We start from the raw sequence: 18237 nt of genomic DNA, 5'->3' as shown, positions 1-18237 counted from the left end.
CACAATGGCCAAAGGCACTGAAGGCAGGTAGCTCTGAGAGTGAGGAAAGGAGATAAGTGGGGGAAGAGAGAAACGGCAGGAGAAGAACCCTTCTAAAAAAAAGGAGGAGCTAGACGGGGCGGAAACTAGGTCTGTCCGTTCCTAGCACCAGCTCGCCGTGCTGCTGGCAGCATGACTAATGCCCAGTGGCAGGGAGTGGCCACCAGGAGGCAGCGCAGAGCTGGGGTTTATGCTCAGGCAGGCTGGGTTGAAGGAGTTCGAGGCTTCCGCTCTCCTCGCCCTTTCCCTCCATTCGGCGGAACCTTCTTCCCGAGCAGGTCGCCGCGTTTGGGATGACCCCTTCACCCGCCTGTTGGGCTGCGGGCTGGACGCAGGCACCGAAGCGCTGAAGTCTTCGCGAGAGGTCAAAGAGAACTTTCCCAGGGGGAAAAGCCCGTGGAGGCTGTAGCTGCGGCAGCAGCCCCAGAGCCCAGGTTGGAGAGGTGGCTTTGGAGAGGAGAGGCGGACCGAGGCGCGCCAGGAGCTCTGTTTGATTCTTTCCGACACTAGACGTGTCTCCCGGGTAGGCAGCGTTTAACCGCCGCCGCGGCACCTGCCTCCTGCGGGAATAGATTCTTTGGATCCCTCTGACTTGCAGGGCGCAAGGGATCGCTGCCTGGCCGTCACAAAGCTGGAGCAGCGGCTCCATCGGGCAGCCTTCCCGGCTCGTTGCCTCCGGCCGGACCCTCTCGATCTCCGTCCCTTCCTAGTACCTTAGGAAAGCGCAGGTTTGCTCGCCGTCCGGTCCTTTCCTCGTCTTGGCGCCATTCAATGAGATGGACGGCTCGCACTGCGCCCCGCCCTGTGATTAGGATCTCGTCCGAAGGAGAATCAGGATGCTGACCGGTGGCTTGCAGAAGCCGGTCTGGTTTAGCCTTTGATCCCTAGCTAGTGCCCGAAGGGACGTGATGAAGACCAAGGGGGACGCCAAAGACCCTTCTTCCACACCTTCCTCCTCCTCTACCCGGGACGGCTCCATCCGAGCCTCCCAACCGTCTGATCCCGATCCTTTCCACCGAAGGGAGACCGTCGAAGCTATAGATCTGTCCTTGGACGGGCTGTTGTATCCCAAAAGCAGCGGCGACGAGGAAGAGGAGGAGGAAGACGACGACGACGAAGAAGAAGAAAAAGAGGAGCATAAGTCGTGCCTCCTGGAGGAGGAGGAAAGGAAAAGTGACTCCTCCTTGATCCGGGAAGGCTGTGGATCCCAAGCGGACAAGGATGCCTTGGACAGGGTCCTCGATACCTTTCTGGCCCCTTCCTCGACCCATGACAACTCGGACAGCCCGTCTGCAACGTGGTCTTTCTTCGGCTCGGAGCTCCCGGAATTCTCCAGCGCGCCGATGAGCCGCCGCCCCGACGGCAGAGCCAGAGACACCGCTGCAGACGCCGCTTCCTTGCCGCCCCCTTCTCCTGCCGCCCCCGCCTCTTCCCCGCCGTGGAAGGCAGCTCAGGACGCGGATGGAAGTGTCTTCAAGAGCCCGAAGGGCAAGGCGCCAGCGTCTGCGGCGGCCCCACCGCCCAGGGACGAGCACGCCTTTGCGCCGCGGGGCTCGACGGGGCAAGACGCGGACGCGGCAGGCAGCAGCAGTAGCGGCGCCACGGGCACAAGCGGCAGCAGCAGCAGCAGCAGGCTCCCGCCGGCGCCCACCCTGGCAGCGGCACCCACGACGGGCCGCCCTTCGTTGGCGACCCCCTCCGGCTGCCAGGACTTCCTCAGCGTGCCCATCCTGCCTCTCAACCCGACGTACTTAGCCGCCAGGACTCGGCAGCTGCTCGACGACGTGGACGAGTACGAGAACTACAGCAGCCCCGGCGGCGGCGGCGGCGGCCACCAGCGCGTCTCTCCCCAGGCCTGCACCCTGCAGGAGTTCGCGAGCTACATGTATTCCCCCAAGGAGGGGCAGCTGCAGCCCTACCTGTTTGGCGCCGCCGGCGGGGACTTCCAGCCTGCCCTCAAGATCAAAGAAGAAAGCCTGGCCGCCTCGTCGAAAATCAGCGACAGCGGCGTGTATTTGGGCGCCAGATCGTCCCCGGCGGCCATCGCCGTTCCCTGCACGGGCTACGCTCCTCTAAGCGTCGCTCCGCCTCAGATCAAGAACAGCGGCGGGAGCAGCCACGAGCCCTCCTCGCTGGAGTGCATCCTCTACAAGGCGGAGGTGGCTGCCGCCAGTGCGAGCGCTGCCGCTGCCTCATACGGCCCAGCGCCTTGCAAAGCCTCCACGAGCTGCATTCTTCAGAGGGATAGCCTCAGCCTGCCCTCGACCTCCAACGCGGCGCCTCCAGCCCTGTACCAGCCGCTCGCCCTTCACGGCTCGTCACAGCTCTACCCGCCTTATCTGAGCTATCTAAGGTAGGAGGAGGTGTAATTCGCCGCCCACCCCCCGTGATTTGGACCCCCCCAATTCCCAGCGCAAAAAAGTATTATGGCACCAAAACGTTCTGCCCTTCGGTCTTATTAGGGCCGCTGGGAGGATTAGAGGGGTCTCGCCACCTAATGGTGCAGCGGAGGAAATGACTTGACTAGCAAGCCAGAGAGGTTGCGAGTTCGAATCCCGGTTGGTATGTTTCCCCAGACACCTAGATCCAGCAGCAGCTATATATTTTATTTTATTTTACATTTTCTATCCCGCTCCTCCTCCAAGGAGCCCAGAGCGCTGTACTACATACTTAGGTTTCTCCTCACAACAACCCTGTGAAGTAGGTTAGGCTGAGAGAGAAGTGACTGGCCCAGAGTCACCCAGCTAGTATCATGGCTGAATGGGGATTTGAACTCGGGTCTCCCTGGTCCTAGTTCAGCACTTTAACCACCATCTCAGACTGCGTGGGAGATGGCAATGGTAAACCCCTCCTCTATTCTACCCAAGACAACCACGGGGCTCTGTGAGCGCCAGGAGTCCGCGGCACACTTTAACTTCACACCAATTAATTGATCAGTGCCTCAGATTTGGGATTGGTTCCTTGGGAGAGGTGGAAGGAAGTTTGGGAAGACTCACCATTTGATAAACAGCAGCTACTACTCAATGTGGAGGCACCTATGTGAGATGAAGGAGGTGTAAGATATCAAAGTGAAGAATAGATGGTTCCACTCCTGGTTAGTACAAATGGCATTTTGTAGTAGGTTAGTACAATGGTATTTTAGTTCCACACTAGTACCAAAATTGCCTAAAAACCCTTGTATGCCCTTATACACTGGGAGTATAAGCGGTGAAATTGCCCCTCTCTGATTAAATCCCACCCACCCCCTAAATATTGACTGGCAGCCGCTCTCCAAGGCCTTGTGCAGGGGTCTAATCCATCTTGGAAACTTTTGATGAAGATGCTAGGGTTTGGTTGATTTGCAACCCAAAACTTTACAGACAATTCGGTCTTTTCACCCTTTCAGTGGAGTGGTAAAAAATTAACACGAATTCCAGAGGTTTATTATGACCATTGTATAATCTAGTTGTTTTTTTAAGTTGCATTTTTTTCAGTTGTTTGAACAATTAACTATATATTTGGAGTGCAGGTCACCCATAACTCATTATAATTACAGCCCTTTATTATCCTGCACAACAATTTCAGGTTCAGAGTGGTAGTGAATGCTGTGTTGCCAAATCAAATTGGTCTTTATTGTGTAATAAAAATATTTTGTATCAATGCATCACTGATGACAAAGAGATCCACAACAAAAATACTCATGTTACATATGTCATGTCATGATGACATAAAATCATCATATCAGTTGTATTTTTCACTCCTACAGACTACCAGCTCATTGCAATTTGCAAATGGAATTTGCAGATATATCTGTTTCTTGGCCACATGCCTACTGCAAAGCAGGCTAACTTTGAAAGTTACGAGCAAGTCAGTATCTGTAAACGCACTGTGTCTTATCTGCAAAACAACTTACCCTTATTAGTGTCACTCTAAAAATAAAACATTTTCTCTGTTGCTCTTTGATGCCCTTTTTACTTTCAAATGCACATTTTTAAAACAGAAAATGGTCTGATTTGTTGATCCACTGAAAAGAGCATACTCCATACTCAATTCATACTGTGTGTTCTAGTTGTTATGCACAGAGCTTCTAAAATATGAACAGTTGATACAAAATATGAATGGGAGGCATATATAGATCTGTATTTTTAAAAGTCTGGGCTTTCCAAATGACTTTAAAATAATTGTACACTTAGCTCCTCCAAAACCATGACTTCCAAAATTTTGATTATTGCTTATGTGTTCCTGTAACACTTCTGCAGTGTTCAAAGTGATTTGTATTTCTTACATCATTCATACTCCACATCAAACTCTGCCAAAGCGACCGTATCAGATAATGGAACATTGTAGCTGATCTTTGGTTGATTTGCAACCCAAAACTTTACAGACAATTCGGTCTTTTCACCCTGCCAGAGCATTACTGCTGATGGTTACGTATTGGGTAGAAATTTAACTTGCATCAAGTAGCACATAAAGTGCAAAAGGAAAAAAGAAAATAGACCTTGCCTTGTGTGACTATTAAATACTTGCAAATAAGAATTGTAGATACAGCCCTTCCAGGGATCTGGTGGCTGGCACTGAAACTACGATGCTAGGAATGTTTAAAAAAAAAAAAGTTGGCATCATTGTGTACAATTGAAATGGATGTATTCTGCCAACAGAAGAGGAGATCTGCACCATCACTAGGGGTATGCCAGTAGCTAGCAAGACAGTAGGTACTGTAGGGTTTATTGTTGGCAGAGAATGTGGTTCAAATGTTGCATAATTTTCTGTTTCTCAGACATAAATGTATGAGCGTTCTAAAAAGCTGCATGCAAAAGAAGGGCTGAATCCCAGCCTGAGTAAACTTGGTTAATCAGATTAAGTTCCATTGAAGTCATTGGACATGATCCATCAACACTTGAGTGAAATATGGGAGGAGGAAGATGCAAAGTTGTGTTGCCATCCATCTTGTGCTTGGGGAAGAATAAGGGTGTGTACATGTTTGGTCTGTGAGGCTGCCCTTGCCAGTCCTCAGTGATATCCTACTGCAGACTCCACCTAATAGGACCCAATCAGTGTCACTTTATGTACTGTTATCTAATTGGATTGTGGTTTGGTCTGTAGAACACATACCTCACCTCTGGAGCTTTGGACGGGGTTATTTTATTTTAGAAATAAGTTTCTGGGGTTGAAACGGTCTTCACTTCAGGGAGGATATTTTAGGAACTCCTGTATGAATGTATTAATATAGGCTGCAAGCTTTAATTGGTTTAATCAGTAGACCCATCAACGGAAGCTACTGTTGGTGAAATGGTGTGAGGAAGTTTTATTTGGTAGAGTTGTGAAGTTCAGGTATGCTTATTTTTGGAGTAATTTTAGTTTTGGTGTGCTGCTGCAAAAGGGAATGGAAAGAGGAAATATCCATGTTAGTCTTTCATTTGAGCAAGTGGCAGTTTTACTATATTAAACTGTTAAGTTATCTTGCACTTCCTTCAATAGCTCAAAGAGGGACCCATGGAGGTTTTGGAAATATGCAAATTTAATTGGTAGATGAATTGATTAGTTTACCAAAAGGCAGATTGTGCATGAAGTGACATTTGTTTAAGTGGTCCAAGGTTTTAATTCTTTCTTATTTATTTATTTTTCATTTATTTATTTATTTATTTGTTTATTTATATTGTTGGATTTATATACCATCTTTCATAATATCATCCCAAGGTGATTTATAAACATGAATACAATAAAATTATATTCATAATTTCACATTAAAATATTTTTAATGTGAATTTATGAATATAAAAAATATTCATAAATTCACATTAAAATATTAAAATCAATTAAAACCATAACAACCTAAAAACACCCAAAGCACCAACCTTGAAAACGAAAGCAGAGCAGCCGGAAGGGAGAGATTGCCAACCCCTAAGGGGTAAAAAAATATAATAATAATAATAATAACAACAACAACAACCACCCCTTAATTTATTACCCTGGAAGGCAGACAGTGCTGTCTAAACAGCAAACACAGCACTGAGACTATCTGCAATTGTTTTTGATATGTAGATAAATACCTTCATCTTGTGTATTAGGAATAATCAGAACTCAAAGAGGGAAAACATGAATTGATATATTTATGTGCATACATATGCACGCCCCTTTAAATGTGTTAGAAGAATTCTAAAAGAGAAAAGTCTGAAAGGTTTGTTAAAAAGTGGAATTCTTTTACTAACTTTTGTAAAAATAGCCTGCTACTGTACGAACAATTCTGATCCCAGTTATACCTAGGACTCTGTTCTGAAACCACTTATTCCAGCATTAAAACAAGCCTTAATTCAGGGATCCCCAAAGGTAGTAGCCCTTCTCCCTTCTATATACACATGATAGGAATCGATAGTGTGGCTTCACAAACGTGGCAGCAGAGCTCTGAACTGGGGAAGAGAATTCAAGTTGAATTTTTTCTCCTGCCATGTAATCTCAGGTTCAGTGAATAGGTTTAATATATGTTTGCCATAACCTAGAGTCCTTGTGCAATTTGGGCTCAAAAGCTCACCCATTCATTTCAGTAGCGGGAGCAGATCTCTGTTCCCAAAGGAATACGCAGGTGGATCTGCTGGCTTTTCAGGAATTGACTGGGTAAGCCGTTTGCATCTGTGGAGTAGGAGCGTGTGCCTGTTGTATCTCTTGCACTTTAAAAGAAAATGCTGGTTTCTATTAAAACCTTCATACTACTTTTTTGTCACGCTGAAACCTGTCATCCATCTCAGCTGTGCTTGGAAAGTCAGCATGTGCGAATTTTCTAAGTATATTTACTTAGAATTGATGGCCCAGAGAAAAAGCTGCTCAAGTTTAACAAGTTATAATGGCGTTTAAGGATATGGATTTAATATAATTTAGAGCCAAGCCAGTCATATTAGAGGCAGATGCAGCTCCTTAAATGTGAGTCTGTCCTGGCCATTTATAAAATGAGATATGGAGGCACTTCACAGGAGCAGTGTGGAGTGCCAAAAGGAGGTCTGCAGGGTGTCGGGTTTGCCTGACCCTCCCCATAGACAATCGCTTACCTTTTCCTGGGCAGGCGGATCGCCCACCTGGACAAGCGGCAGTCCACCTGGCCCATGGCTTGCCCGGCAGCTCTGGAGGTCAGGTGCAGGGAAGTGCCACCATGCGGCACCCCAGCCCAGAGCCCAAATAACGCACCGCACAAGTGTGCGGTGCATTAACGGGGGGGCATCCGCCCTGTGTAGAGCGCTTGTTCCCATAACCTCATTTAAGCCAGAGGCAGGTTGCGGGCGCGATCCCAGTTGTTAACATGAGTGTGCAAAACCAGACTGGGCTCTCTTAGCCTGGTTTTGCTCGCTCGTGCGAATAGCCTCACTGTATATCCTTTTCTTAGAGCAGAAAGGGTACGTGAGTGAGGGATGCTTAACCCACTGGTGGCTCACCTCCCCACAGTGATGCTATCTTGTACTGCGTCAGACCATTGGTCCAGCTAGATCAGTAGTGTCTATGCTGACTTGCAGTGGATCTGCAGGGTTTCCAGCAGGGGTCTTTCCCAGCCCTGCCTGTAGAGGGGGAGGGTTCAGCATCCCTCACCCATACGTCTCTTTTGCTCTTACATTCACGCTGCTGCCACTTTATTGAGTGAGACCTGAATGTAATAAGACGGGCTTGCTACCATCAAACCGACCTAGTCTCATAGCCATGTGTGATTTTACTCATCTGAGTAGCCATATTGAAGGATCCCTTCCTTTCCTGCAGGTGCTCCCAGATTTTAACAAATTCTCCTGGCTTTTTAGTTTGGTTAATTTTCCTTGCCTATTAGAAGAACTGCCATTTCTTCCATAAATCATGCCTTATATTTGAACGGCTTTCATTTTGACTTCCCATGTCTAGGTCTGAGACAGAAGCTGGACAGAGCCCTCAGTACAGTTTTGAGTCATTGCCTCAAAAGATTTGCCTCATTTGTGGTGATGAGGCTTCGGGTTGTCACTACGGAGTCCTTACCTGTGGAAGCTGCAAAGTCTTCTTTAAGAGAGCAATGGAAGGTACCGTGTATTGGCTTTCCTTTTCATGGATTCTAACAAACAAATATATGTGGTAGAGTGCTTTAAATATAATTTTAAAATGATTTTTGTAGAGGTTAGGGTGGCATTTATAGATAAAGGGAATAAGCATAAAGTGGTAGGCTTTTTTGTTTGTTACATAATAATTGAACCAAGTTCATATGAAGTGATTTGTTGGTATAAACATCTTGAAAATTATTTTTTCCATCTTTCACTATTTTAAAAATTTCTATGACCATGTATCTTTTGTGGTTGAGCATACTGAGTACTCTTAAACAGCTTATTTGCCTATGGAAAACTTTGTGATTGGTTCATATCATATGTGGGGTTGTTTACTGATTTGCCAGTGTATGCTTGTGTGCATATTTTGGTTCATATCATATGTGGGGTTGTGATTTGCCAGTGTATGTTTGTGTGCATATTCCAAAACAAAACAATATCCATGGCTTATGAGCTGCCCTGGTTTCCTAAACATGAGAGAGATAAATAAGATTGGTTCCTAAACTTATTTTACCTTTACCACTAAATATATTTTTGCAAGAATGATGTAATGAAAAATCAGTCATAACACAGAGAGGCTATTCTCACGATTGCAGAAAATTGGGCTAGCCTCCGCTAGCCCGATTTTCTGTGATTGTGAGAACCACTGGACTCGGCTGTGAGCCCGGTGGTTCTAGAGCAGGTACCCCACTCAAGTACCCCTCCCCTAAAACCAGGTTTGTGGAGCCATCCGGCTGCCCAGAGCTCCCGCTTGCTTGTGTGCTTCCCTGCTTAGCTTCGCACACTGGGTCTCACTGATCGTGAGACCCAGCTCAGAGTGTGTTTTGGTATTAGAATGTTACTGTTAAATCAGGGCTACACAACTTTGACCCTCCTACAGATGTTGGACTACAACTGCCATCACCTCTCACTTTTGTCCACTGTGGCTGGGGATGATGGGAGTTGTAGTCTTAACAACAGCTGGAGACACAAAGTTGTACAGCCCTGGCTTAAATGCTACATGCTTTGTGGATTGCATCTGTTGAGTGTAATAGATTGTAAAGTTAAAAGGGGGCTGCACAGTGCTAGATTCTGTAGTCTTGTACAGCTTGATAACGACAAACAATTGTAGTGCAGGTCTTTCGCATGATGATCTTGAAAATTACCTTCCATTTAGTGTTGCATTAGTGACATGCATGTAGTGAGGTCCTATACGAGTGATGGCTTTGAGTGATGGCTTCGATGGAAACTTATTGCTTGCAAGACATGTTTTGGAAGTATTATGTTTGATTGATTGTTGTTTGTTTTCCCTTGAGAATTATTCAAATTGCTTTGCTAGGCAACGTTGACATGATGTTTGTATTCATTGCATTGTTTTTAATATGAAGTTTGCCTGGCAAGTTGTGTGTTTACCCAAAGAAGTTAATGTGCTGACATCACTACTTTGCTTAATCATCAAATGAAAGCATTGCCAATAAACGCAAATGCTGAGAAGTGAAAAGTTATTGATAGCTAATGGCAGCAGCCCAAATGCGTGAATTGAATATCAGTGAATCACTACAGAGGAAGGGGGAAGGCTAATGATCTTATTTTTAATTTTTTTTACATTTTATATCCTGCTGTTCCTCCAAGGAGCCCAGAGCAGTTTACTACATACTTAAGTGTCTCCTCACAACAACCCTGTGAAGTAGGTTAGGCTGAGAGAGAAGTGGCTGGCCCAGAGTCACCCAGCAAGTAGCATGGCTGAGTGGGGATTTGAACTCGGATTTCCCTGGTCCTAGTCCAGCACTCTAACTACTACACCACGCTGGCTCTCTTCTCAAACTGGAGACTGACTAATAGCAACAGCAACAATAACAGTTCAATTGTAGTATCATTGACCTTATATGCAGAATGGAGACCTTCCTGTCTGTATCTACCACCTTATTGGCTTCATAGTATTTGTGGCACAAACTTGTGGGTGTGTGTGCGCACACACACACACCACATTGAAGAAAAAGTGGAAATCTTCATAGAGATTCTTTGACTTAAACCAGGGTGAGGCAAGTGCCCATGTTACAAATCAGATGGGGAGACATGATTGAGGTATTTAAAATTATGCATGGAGTAGAGAAAGCGGACAGGGAGAAATTTTTCTCCCTTTCTCACAACACTAGAACCAGGGGCCATCCCATGAAACTGAAGGTCGGAAACTTTAGGACTGACAAAAGAAAGTACTTTTTCACACAGCGCATAATTAACATAGGGAATTCTCTGCCACGGGATGTGATGATGGCCACTAGCCTGGATGGCTTTAAAAGGGGATAAGACAAATTCATGGAGGACAGGTCTATCAATGGCTACTAGTCTGATGGCTATTGGCCACATTCAGCCTCATAGGCAAGATGCCTCTAAATACCAATTGCAAGGGAGCAACAGCAGGAGAGAGAGAATGCCCTCACCTCTTGCCTGTGGGCTCCCCTGGTAGACCACTGTGTGAAACAGGATGCTGGACTAGATAGGCCTTGGGCTTGATCCAGCAGGGCTGTTCTTATGTTTTTAAATGATCATTAGTGGCTAATCAAAAGGCTTGATTGAATTAGGGCCAGTGTTGCCCTCACACTCATTCAGGTAGCCCAGCAGACAATGGAGCTCTGGAGCTCTAGGAAGACCAAATCATACTGAAAGCATTCCCAAGCTTGGTGTGAAGTGATGGGTACAATGGGATTGGGGAAAGAAAAAGAAGTGTGTGCGCATGCAGATCAGTTGTCAATAACTCTTAAGACACAGTTGATAATCATTTTATTTTGAGATGGCAACCTTTCCTGGTTTACCTGGAGAACAATAAGAACACTTTGAATTCTTCTAGTAATCTCAGTGAAATATGTACTTGGTAAAATAGTTTCTTCTTATATTTATTTATTTATCATATTTCTATACCACCTGATATCAGCATTTCTAAGCTGTGTACAAATTAAAACATGACAAATATTAAAACATAAAACAGTTAAAATTCACAAAACTTATTTATTTATTTATTTTACATTTTCTATCCCGCTCTTCCTCCAAGGAGCCCAGAGCGGTGTACTACATACTTAGGTTTCTCCTCACAACAACCTTGTGAAGTAGGTTAGGCTGAGAAGAGAGTGACTGTCCCAGAGTCACTCAGCTATTTTCATGGCTGAATGGGGATTTGAACTCGGGTCTCCCTGGTCCTAGTCCAGCACTCCAGCCACTACACCATGCTGGCTCTTATAAAACAAGGTCACGGATAAAAGCACATTAAATTTCAAAATCTTCAGTTAAAAGCCTGAGAAAACAGGTGTGTCTTGAGGGTATTCCTAAAAGCAAACAGAGATGGAGATCAGTGGTCCCTCTAATTTTTTTAGCCTACTTTCTAGTAGATTTATTAGATTACCCGGTATTCTGTGTGTGTTTCCGTGTGTCCCCCACTATCAACTTCGCAACACCTGGACCAATATGAACCAAATCGGGTACAGTTGTAGCGACACATAGGGACACTTCAACGGTGTAGTTTGTGATGATGTCATCCAGCCCAATCCAAGATGGCGGACGCATAAACTTTTGAGGCACAAGTGGGCTAACTTGTGAACCACATATCCAATATGAACCAAATTTGCTACAGCTGTAGGGATACATAGGGATGCCCAATTGGCATGGTGTGTGATGATGTCATCCACTCCAATTCAAGATGGCAGCCATGTGAACATCTGAGGTGCAAGCGGGCTAATTTGTGGACTGTCTAACCGATTTAAACCAAATTGTGTACAGTTGCAGTGAGTGACACACAGGGACACCTCAACGGCACAGTTTGTGATGATGCCATCCACCCAGATTCAAGATGGCAGATGCATAAACTTCGGAGGCGCAAGTGTGCTAACTTGTGAAACGTTTAACCGATTTGAACCAAATTTGCTACAGCTATTGGGACACATAGGTACACTTCAACAGCATAGTTTGTGATGATGCCATCCACCTCAATCCAAGATGGCGGATGCATAAACTTTGGAGGCGCAAGTGGGCTAACTTGTGAACCACTTATCCAATTTGAACCAAATTTGCTAAAGCTATAGGGACACACAGGGATGGCCAAATGGCATGGTGTGTGATGATGTCATCCACCTTGATCCAAGACGTTGGACATGTAAACTTTTGAGGCACAAGTGCACTAACCTGAGGACTGTCTAACCCATTTGAACCAAATTTGATAACTGTTGTAGTGAGTGACACATAGGGATACGTCAATAGCATAGTTTGTAATAATGTCATCCACCTTGATCCAAGATGGTGGATGCATGAACATTTGAGGTGCAAAAGATCTAACTTGTGAACCTTGATTTGAACCAAATTTAGTCCAGTTATAGAGACAGTGATAGGAAAGTAGGCTGATTAGTTCTTACTAGAACAACTCGTTCATCTCTGTGCGGAATGAATTTTGTTCTGGGCAGTGTGTGCACACGTGCACTCAAAATGGGGCCTTCCTGATTCAACCTGAGAGGGATCTAAAATGAACTGAGCGGACATCCAAAAGCTTGTGAGCACGCACATGTGCACATGTCTTAGGGGGAGCAGTGATGGAGATGTTCTTATTCCAACAGGGAGAATATTCCAAAGGCAGCCACAGAGAAGGCCTGGTCCAGAGTTGCCACCAAACGAGCTGGTGGCAACCGGCTAGGAATCTTCTCTAAATATAATTCTCTAAGGCATACCCATGGCTAATCCCGTGCGTGGCAGCTCTCGCGATAGTTCGCGATCAGAAGCACCTGATTGGGCAGTGAGGATTCCATAGGGAGGAGGAGGAGTAGAAGAAGCACCATGGTGATAGGGCAATGAGGCTTCCATATGCAGATAGGGAGGAGGAGCCTGTGGCACCGTGGGGTTTGAGTAGTGGGGAGAGGATTCCATATACAGATAGGGAGGAGGAGCCTATAACAGTTAAGGTCAGTTGGAATGCAACTGTTACTGGTTGGAAGATGTTCTTGATTGCATAGGAGAGTTAGATAGATAGATAGATAGATAGATAGATAGATAGATAGATAGATAGAGGGCAGGGGGGTCTGCAAAGAGAGGGGTCGTGAGGGAGGAAAGAGCCCCTTCAGGAGAAGGAAGCTGCCGTGGTGTGAATTAGAGGATGAAACAAGATGAACAAGATCTGTTAACTCAGGGGGAGAGAGAGAGAGAGAGAGAGAGAAGGAAGGGTGAGGGACGGGCCCAAGCCTGTTAGCAGCAGGGCGGTGGTGGCAGGCAGGTGGGGTGGTCTCTGAGGTGAGGGGGTCTGTGGCAGGGGGTGAGGGGAGCAATCAAGAACTAGTATGCAGATGCTCTGTGTGGGTTAAGCTAGTGGGATTTTAATATATAACCAAACTATAAGGGGCCTTCTTGCTAAGGCTGTCCATATTTGCTAAAGCATTTACTTTACATACATTTATATAGTTGGGAATAGGTGTCCAATGTGGGTTTATTTGGGATTTTTATCTTGTATCATAAGCTGTTTTTGTATGTTTTGTTATAATATGTAATATGTAATATTAACCACAACAACAATAATAACAACATTATAAAAAAATAATTTTTTAAAAATGTCTGAAGACTTCCTGTAACTGTCTTATTATTATTATTATTATTATTATTATTATTATTATTATTATTATTAATTCAATTTCTGTATCGTCCTTCCAAAAATGGCTCGGGGCGATTTACACAGAGAAATAATAAATAAATAAGATGGATCCCTGTCCTCAAAGGGCTCACAATCTAAAAAGAAACATAAGAGAGGCACCAGCAACAGTCATTGGAGGTACTGTGCTGGGGGTGGATAGGGCCAGTTACTCAGCCCTACTAAATAAAGAGAATCACCAGTTAGATATTTATGCTTATTGTTCCCAAAGGCTATAAGATAGTAACACCACCTGAAATAAGTAAGCTAGAGTAAGAAGACGGGACAGGGCCTTCTCTGTTGCTGCCCCCAGACTCTGGAATGCTCTCCTGGTGGCTATTTGCTCCTCGGTCTCCAGCACAGTTTTTAGAAAGTGTGTTACATCTTGGCTTTTTACCCAGGCTTTTATATGATTGTCTCTGCTGCTGCTTCTTTGTATTTTTTACAGTTTTTATGCTTGTATTTTAAAATTTTTAAATCAGATTTGCTTTATATTTTAGCTTAATATTTTAATTGTGTCATTTTTTATAGTCTTGTGTTTAATTTTTGTGTAAACTGCCTTGGGATTGTTTTAATAAAAGGCGGTATATACATTTAACAATTAATCAATTAATTAATCAATCAATCAATTAGAGCAGATTGAGAATTAATGCTAAAATTCTACCCCACCGCAGCTTAAATCCCAGATACCACAAAAGCAGATGGGGTGGTAATGCGGATGTTGCTGATAATGATTAGGCCTGTGAGAGTCAGAAAAGAGTTTCCAACATAAAACTCAACCTGGGTAGCTTTTCCTTCAACCTTGCTTCCATATAACCGAAAATTGGGAGCACAAACAGCTCTGAAACCTGGGTCAAACACAGTTTTTGATTGTGTGAAAGACCTCAGTGGGTGACTCTGGGCCAGTCACTTATCTGTCAGCCTAACCTACCTCACGTGGTGGTTGTGAGGATAAATATAACCATGTACACTACTCTGGGCTCCTTGCGGGAAGAGCAGGAGAGAAGTGTAGTCAATAAATAATAAATTAATTTCCAACCATGTACTTGCTTAAAGTTCAGTAGCTTTGTCTAAAGTGCATATGAGCTATAAAACCTAGTCATCCAAATCAATATTAAGAAAGTACCACTTCTTTAAAATAAATACTGAGCTAGATAGACCAATGGTCTGACTCAGTATATGGCAGTTTCCTATGTTCCTATGTTCCTAAGTAATCATCGCACACATCCCAACAAAAGTTTTAAAAGTTACAAAAGTGTGTAACTCCCTAGGCAAGTTACTTCCCCACTGTGCCATTATGCTGGCCTTGGGCCGAAATAAACCATACATACACATACACTGTGCCATGAAATTCATGATTGTATGAAAAGAGCCCCTGGTGGCACAGTGGTAAAACTGTCGCCCTGTAACCAGAAGGTTACAAGTTCGATCCTGACCAGGGGCTCAAGGTTGACTCAGCCTTCCATCCTTCCGAGGTCGGTAAAATGAGTACCCAGAATGTTGGGGGCAATATGCTAAATCATTGTAAACCGCTTAGAGAGCTTCCAGCTATAGAGCGGTATATAAATGTAAGTGCTATTGCTATTGCTATTGCTATGATGAAATTAGTCATGGCTAACTTGTCTCAGTTCTAGTAGGACTAGTCATTAATAATTTAGGCTGAATGTCAGCTGGTAAATCTAAAATACAAATATTCAAAGTTTTACTCCACCTATCTTATGAAAGTAGGGAGGGATGTGTGTATGCCTTGTCCTGATCTAAACATCCTGTGCAGCACAAGCATGTTTACTTAGAATCAAGTCCTAGAGTATAGTTTTTCCCAGTGCCAAGTAAAAAGGGTTTTAATCACTCAAGACTTTAGTAGCCTTTAATTGGAAATATTACTTTTTCAGTTGGCTGAGCTATGTATTAATGTTTTTATTATTTTTTTAACATGATATTAATTTTGGCCTTATGCAACACTTGTGTATTTTAAATGCAAAGGGAGAATACAAATGTAAAAATAATAAACAGGCATGGCTGTGAGCCGTTGTTACCTTCATTAAAACACACACACACTCTTAAAAAAAAAAAGCAGACTGGTGAAAGAGCGGGGTGGGAAAGGAAGGAAAGACTTGCAAATTTGTTAACAGAGAAGACATACCGTGCTTTGGTTCAATTATAGAGCAATTACAGCGAAAATCATTGATCCTCTTGTACTCTCTCCGTTTTCCTGTCTCTACACACATTCGTCCCACCTCCAAGCCCCGCCTCCTTCCTGCGGCGTCCTCACGCACGGTGGGCAGCGTCTTCTTGCAGTTGGGAGTTCTGCCTTTCACAGGGGCAGGGGAGGGGAGCGGGTTAACCCCTTCGGCGCCTCCTCTGCCTTCCCTCTCCCAGCTTAGTCTCTGCTGTTGCTCGCGCATGTGCGAGGCTCGCGGAGACAAACAACAAGGAAATAGTGGGCGGCGCAAGAACAAGGAGGAGAAAAATTGTTTTAAATGACTTCACAAGGAAGATCGGGTAGGCGCTGGGTGGGGGAGGGTCTCTGAGGGCCCCCCCCAAGGTGGGGGGCCCCAAGACAACGGCCTCCCCCTGCCTAACTGTAGTTACGCCCCTGCACATACTCATTTTAAGGCTACAGAAGTCATCCTGATGGCTTTGGGCCAGATCAGTATTATTCTCTCATTTTGAAATTTGGCGAATGTCTTGCATATTTTCCCCTTGTTAGTTACGTATTTTGTCCTTCGAAGAGATGCTGGAATGTGAATGCCAAGGTCAAAGAACTGACAACACGAGCTTCCGTACTGTAAAAGCACAAATATTAGTCCAAGATGATTAGTGGTGCATGTGTGCACCTCAAATGCATTCAAGTTGTTCAGTTAGACATTTGTTGGGACCGAAATAATATAAACAACTGTGGATGTGCACGCGTTTCAAATTAATTTGTTAGTTAAAAAAAATATCGATCAATCAATTTCTATAAAATTGAGAGCCAGCAGAGTCTGTGTCTTGCTTACTCATTTATTCCACACGTGTTCTGATGCCCCTTTTCTTCCCATGGTGCCGATGACTGAATGGCTGTTTAAAACAGTGTTTGCTGTGTGTGCAAAGGGGCTACACAGCTTGAATTAGGAGACTTGTGAATCAGATGTTAGTTTCCCATTCCTGTTCCACCAGGACTGCTGGATGGATGGCAAACTGCGGGCAGTTCAGTTTAGGACACTCTCAGAGTCTAGCATCCACCTGGTCCTGTGAATCGGGTGATACCGGAGACACAATCCCGTGTCATGCTTTCTGAAAATCCCCTGGGTCAGCTGCGCTCCTTCAGAATGGTCAACTTGTTGAGAAGGCTTGTTGGGCTACCTTCTATGCTGCCCACCTTTCGGTACTCGCAGTCATTGGACCTAAGAGCATGGCAGTTGTTTTTGTTGTAAATAAATGCATTTTATGAAACAAGGTGTGCAGTAATGCAGAGTATCTCTTTCTACCAAAGGCGATGCACAATGAGAGATGTGCATTCTTGTGGACTGAGGGGTGGGGGGTGCCACCATGGCCACGGGGGTGGTCTCTGCTATCCCTTCCTCCCCCTGTTGGCCTCCCCCTGCTCTTCCAAGGGGCGTTTCGGCCCTTTCTCTGATGGTGGTGGCCATTTTGGAGGCCGCCGCGCATGCACCCTGGCCATTTGTGTGGGCCACAAGCCCAGCCAGGGGTCTGTTTGGGGGGCACAAATGCAAATATGCCCAGTTTGGTTTGAGTCAGATTCAGATTCAAACCAAAACAGGCAAACCAGTTTTGTGCACACCCTTACAGCCTAATGTTTGTTGAGGCCAGAAAGAGCACGCTCTCCCACTGGAAGGTTAATCTGTTGGAGGGGGGTCTTCTAAAACATTTCCCCAGTTGGATTGTAATGCTGACCAAACCTTTATGCCTTGTAGGCCATTGAAACAGCTGACTGACTAATTCATTGGCTTAGGGAAAAAGATGAATGAGGTGTCCAATGTTGTCTGTAATGCTCCCATGAGACAAAGATGCCAGAGCTCCTTAAGGATTTTTTACTGTTTAAAAAAAGCTCTTTCCAAATAGATTAAGGCTGCATTCCTATGCACCTTTAGTTGGGAATTAGCCTTATTGAACTCAGTGGGGCTTACATCTGAGTAAATGTGCCCAGAATTGGACTGCACGGGTCAGCCCTTCTTCTCAGTGAAATGATAGCAGTATCATTCCCATACCACTGCATATAATATATTATATTTTATAATTCTCAGTTTTTAGCTTTTAAAATAACTTTTAATTTGGAACTTGAGTTTTTGTGGTTTTCGCTTGGATTCTTAACTTGTTTAACTTAATTTGGTTAATTTTATTAGTCTTATTTTACATTGTATCTATTTTATAACTGTTGTGAGTCACCCTGAGCAGTAGTGTATTCAGAGGCACACTAAACCCTGGACTTTAGGGACCCGGTCCGGGGGACTCTAAATGGCCAGGGGGCCTTGGTAGCCACCCCGTGCCCACCCGCCAAACCTCCAGTTTTTTTTTTTTTAAAATTTTTTTTCCTTACCT

General features: G+C 44.7%; 1 protein-coding gene across 2 annotated transcripts in view; it reads left to right on the top strand.

Moving 5' to 3' along the window:
* The first annotated feature begins 241 nt into the window (after positions 1-241).
* PGR (progesterone receptor) overlaps positions 242-18237 on the top strand; it is a 100851-nt gene continuing 82855 nt past the window's right edge. Inside the window, exons 1-2 of one of the 2 annotated variants that reach the window (XM_053311506.1) lie at positions 242-2392; positions 7891-8042. In XM_053311506.1, coding sequence (XP_053167481.1) covers positions 948-2392; positions 7891-8042 — 1597 coding nt within the window. In that variant the 5' untranslated portion in view covers positions 242-947. The remainder of the gene's footprint in view (positions 2393-7890; positions 8043-18237) is intronic. The other variant, XM_053311505.1, reaches the window with a different exon arrangement.

Source organism: Hemicordylus capensis, chromosome 3 (genome assembly GCF_027244095.1).
Source record: "Hemicordylus capensis ecotype Gifberg chromosome 3, rHemCap1.1.pri, whole genome shotgun sequence".
Lineage (NCBI taxonomy): Eukaryota > Metazoa > Chordata > Lepidosauria > Squamata > Cordylidae > Hemicordylus > Hemicordylus capensis.
Note: the sequence above shows the minus strand (reverse complement) of the source record. Positions and strands in the feature narration are given on the sequence as shown.